The sequence below is a fragment of the Chrysochloris asiatica genome, unplaced genomic scaffold (assembly GCF_000296735.1).
Source record: "Chrysochloris asiatica unplaced genomic scaffold, ChrAsi1.0 scaffold00118, whole genome shotgun sequence".
Lineage (NCBI taxonomy): Eukaryota > Metazoa > Chordata > Mammalia > Afrosoricida > Chrysochloridae > Chrysochloris > Chrysochloris asiatica.
The window spans coordinates 4,627,347-4,632,136 of NW_006408636.1; the positions used below are offsets into that span (position 1 = coordinate 4,627,347).

The 4,790-nt window shown below is 42.7% G+C and overlaps 1 protein-coding gene across 1 annotated transcript; it reads right to left on the minus strand.

Annotated features, from left to right (window-relative positions):
• Positions 1 to 359: 359 nt before the first annotated feature.
• Positions 360 to 590, minus strand: LOC102817410 (NADH dehydrogenase [ubiquinone] 1 subunit C1, mitochondrial-like). Its single transcript, XM_006868552.1, has one exon. The coding sequence runs from the start codon at positions 588 to 590 to the stop codon at positions 360 to 362; it is 231 nt and encodes a 76-aa protein (XP_006868614.1).
• Positions 591 to 4,790: the final 4,200 nt, after the last annotated feature.

Below are 4,790 nucleotides of genomic sequence, written 5' to 3' on the forward strand. Positions count from 1 at the left end.
CCTCAAGGGTGCTATTATGTGACTGGACTGAGAAACTTCAGGGTCCATTAACTTTCTTGTTTTTTGGAATTCATATTGCACTTTATTGATTACATTTTTCAACTTGCACAATTAGTACTACATATCTTTCATATTCGAATATTTCTAATATGATACCTAATTTTCTGCAAGTTACCACAATATGTAATACCTAAAGAATACAGAAGTCTTTTTTCTTCCACTTAATGATGCAACACACAAACGTTGGCAATATATATCCACGTACAACTTACTCCTCTTCCATTTACTATAAAAAAATTGGTGAATCCATAACTGTTGTAATCATTATATGGAGCGTACTATAATAATATTTCAATAGTTTATGCCAATCCATTTCTTCTTTTATATTCTGAAACATCTTCATTATGTTGTTTGGTGAGATAAGCCCACAGGAAGACTGTGCTGCCCAAGGTCAGTCCAACTTTCAGCCAATCAGGTTTGCTGTTTGGCGGCTCCTGAACATAGAACTTTGACCTCGCTGAAGGGCCACTAGGGAGCCGGACCTGGATCAGCAGCCGAGAGAAGGGGCGCAGAAATGCAGACGGCGCCATGTTGCCAGCCGGACTCCACCTTCCCTTTCCATTAACTTTTGAAACTTGGAACAAGTACAAGGTAGGGTAGGCACGTATGGAGGGGAAGAGGTGGGAGAAGAAGAAGAAGAGGATGGTAAGGGGAGTTCCTGGGGACTTGGAGAAGGTGAGAGAGGGAACAAAGCAGGAGGTGGAGGTGCATTTGGGGCTTTTTGATAAAGAGGGGGTTATCAGCTGGGTCAGTTAGGCTGATGGAGTCAAGAGGAGGAGGCACGGACGCGGAGACTGCCTGAGCTACATGCAGTTTTAGGGGAGGGGGCTGTTTAAAAGCAATGGAACAAAGAGAAGGTTGGCTTCGAAGGTAGGAAAAGACCTGGATATACGAGATCTCTGACCATGTGCCCTGGCACTCACTAAAGTTACATAGGTCTTGGATTATACCTGGTTCGAACGAGCCATTAGGCGGCCAAGTATTTGGGTTGTCTAGTTTGTATTGAGGCCAAATATGAGTGGATAGGCATATAAGATGCTTAGGTTCAAGGTCTAAGCCCTCAAAGTTTCAGAGCAAACACCCTAAGGGGAAGTCTTCCGGTATGGAGGACCTGGAACCCATAGCAACCAGGAGTAAGACAGTGAAAAGTGCCTGGAACCCAAGACGTCTCTTGAGGTTCAGACAGTGCTCCCACCTAAGACCTGGTCTTAGGTGTGGGGACCCAAAGTCCCAGTGGAGGCGTCCCTGCCACAAGGAGGGGGTCTGTAAATGGAGAAGTCACACCACACTCTGAAGCATCCCTTCAGCGGGCGGGGGCAGAACGGACAAGTCCCGGACTTGTTCCGGTGAATTCCGAACTCACAATGGGAGACACAGAACCTAGCGCCCAGTCTGTGTTCTGGATGGAATCTTATGGCCTGGTTACTGGGGTCCAAATCTCCACACCCAGGACAGCCACAAGAGGGGACTTACCTGAGCCAGGGGCTGAAGAATTAACTCCCACCAGTGATGGGTGCTGAGAAGGTGTCAGGGAAGATGATCGTGGGCACTGGGAGGGCAGATTGAAATGAGTGGGTTAGGGCACCGGGAGAATTGGGAAGCCTCACTGATTCCACTTCTGACACCAATAAAAAAACAACCCGGCATCGCTCATCAACCACACCGCACACCAGACAGCCCCTCTAGAGATTTTTTATTTGGGGTGAAGATGAGCGAAGGCAGAGGAAGAGGAAGTCAAGTCAACAGGAAGAGAGTGGTCTTATATAGGTTCAAATCAGGAGAACACAAGTCATTGCTGTGTTGACTTAGCTCTGGCCTATTAAAAGCCATGTTGCCTATTAAATTACACCCCTTGCAGCTTAGTTTGGCAGGGAAACAGACAAAATGGAGCCAAAGGGAAGGGAGAGGGAAGAACCCGGAAGGTATTGTAACACTTCAAATTCATCCTCACTGGCTTTAGTGGTTGGTGTATAAATTTGAATATTATTGGTATTAACTAGTCTTTCCTGTAGACCCATGGATATTATCCTATCACAGACAGCATTGTATCTCATGACAGATCTTGATGTTTTCTTTCTGACAATGAATGCGGCACCATTTCTCTTCAATTTTTCATACCTGGCAAATTTATCATACCATATGATAGTCAGATTTGAAATGGCCAATAGCATTCCATTTCAGCTCACTAATGCCTAGAATATCAATGTTTATATGTTCCATTTCATTTTTTACAATTTTCAATTTTCCTAGACTCATACTTTGTACTTTCCATGTTCCAATTATTAAGGGATATTTGCAGCTGTTTCTCTTAATTTCATTGGCAAAGAACAAGGCACCAGGAATTGATGGAATACAAATTTAAGTATTTCAACAAAATGATGCAACACTGGAGGCACTCACTCATCTGTGTCAGGAAATTTGAAAGACAAGTACCTGGCCAACTGATTGGAAGAGACCCGTATTTGTGCCCATTATAAGAGAGGTGACCCAATGGAATGTGGAAATCATTGGGCAATATCATTGATAGCACATTCGAGTAAAGTTTTGCTAAAGGTAATAAAGAAATAGCTGCAATCATACATTGACAGAGAACTTCCAGAGGTTCAAGCCAGATTCAGAAGAAGACGTGGAATGAGGTATATCATTGCTGACATTAGATGTATCTTGACTGAAAGCAAAGGATACCAGAAAGTTTACCTGTGCTTTATTGACTATGCAAAGGCTTGCAATTGTGTGGATCATTACAAGCTGTGGACAACATTGCAAAATATGAGTATTACAGAACACAATAGTGCTCATGAGGAATCTGTACATAGACCAAGAGGTGTTCGAACAGAAAAAAGGAACACCGAATGGTTTTCTTTTAGGAAAGGTGTGTAACAGTGTTATATTCTTTCATCATATTTATTCAACCTGTATGCTGAGCAAATAATCTGAGAAGTTGGGTGATATGAAGAAAAATGTGGCATCAGTATTGGAGGAAGACTCATTAACAACCTACAATGTGCAGATGATACAACCTTGCTTGCTGAAAGTGCTGAAAGCTCCATACACTTTAGTTCAACTTTGAAAGCATGGAGAGCAGAAACTCCCCTGGGAGTGTATGCTTATGGGTGCTGGGCACATCTCTACTCACTAGGGTAACATGGACACACACAAAAAAAGAGAAATATATGCACTCTTTTCTGTCCACCAGTAAGCAGTATGCCTCTGGCACACCATGACTGGCTTGGTCACAGGTACAGACCAGCAGTTTATTTTATGTGTCTTTTTTTAGTTATTGTTTGTTTTGTTCTCTCTCCCACATATGTGTGTTTAGTTTCTTCTCCTAGTGAGGGCTAGCACAGGTAAAGCCAGGGCCAGCTCTGCAGATGTGGAGCTGGGCCTTCCCAAATGGTGTCAATGTGGACAGTTTCCCCTTCCTTTAATGGGGTTCACAATCATGGTGCTCACCTTCATGCACTTCTGACCACTTGGAGAATGGGAGGTTCACTGGAGGTATATGCAGGTGGGGGGTCACACTTGCTTCTGGTCACTTGGGGAGTGTGAAGAAGAACAACAACAACAACAAATGTTCCTTTGCCTCTGTGAACCACAGGTATGTTTCTGCAATGCCAAATCTTTTCTCATTTTTTGAAGCTGCTCACCAAAGCTCAAGATGAATGTGCCCATTTGGTTGTCAACTCATATAACCAATCTCTCCTTATTTTGCCATGTTTGCTCAGCTCTCTCTCCTAATAAGCATTCAGTCCACCTCTCTATTTCTTCATCTAAAGCTCAGAATTCCAGTTCTACCATCTGCACCTGTTTCATTTGGTTATCCGTATCTTTGTTGTAGAGGTCTGTACTGCCTTCTGCTTAGTCTGCCATTGTTCTGTCTCTCCCTCTATAAGGATTTATGAGGAGTGATTGATGGGTTTGAATCACTAATCTTGTAGTTATACTACAGCGCCACACTAGCACACCTATATATGACACAGCAATCTTTCTACTGGATATATATCCTACAGAAGTAAGTGTCATGACATGAATAAATATATATACACCTGTGTTCACTGCAGCACTATTCACAATAGTAAAAAGATAGAAACAACCCAAATGCTCATCAACAGAACAATGGATAAAAAACTGTGTTGTATCTGCACAGTGGAATTCTATGCAACATTAAAGAACAACCATGAATAAATATGATTCTGTGAAACACCTTATAGCATGAATGAACCTACAGGATATTGTGGTGAGACAAACTAATCAAAAAAGGATAAATATTGCATGAGATCACTGTTGTAAAAAGTCAATACAAGATTTACACACAGAATTAAATATACTTTGATGATTGCCACGGGTTATTGTTGTTGTTGTTGTTGTTGTCAGGTGCCATCGAGTTGGAACCAACTCATAGCGACCCAATGCACCGCAGAACAAAACAATGTCCGATCCTGAGCCAACCTCACTATCGCTGCCACACTTGAGTCCATCAATGATGCCACCTGGTCAATCCATCTTGTTAGGAGTCTTCCCCTTTTTCTCTGACCCTCAACCTTACCCAGCATGACATCCTTCTCCAGCGACTGTTCCCTCCAGACAATATGTCCAAATTATGAGAGACAAAGTTTAGCCATCTTGGCTTCCAAAGAGGACTCTGGCTGCACTTCTTCCAAAACAGATCTATTGGTTCTTTTGGCAGTCCATGGCACTTTCAGTATTCTCCTCCAACACCACAACTCAAA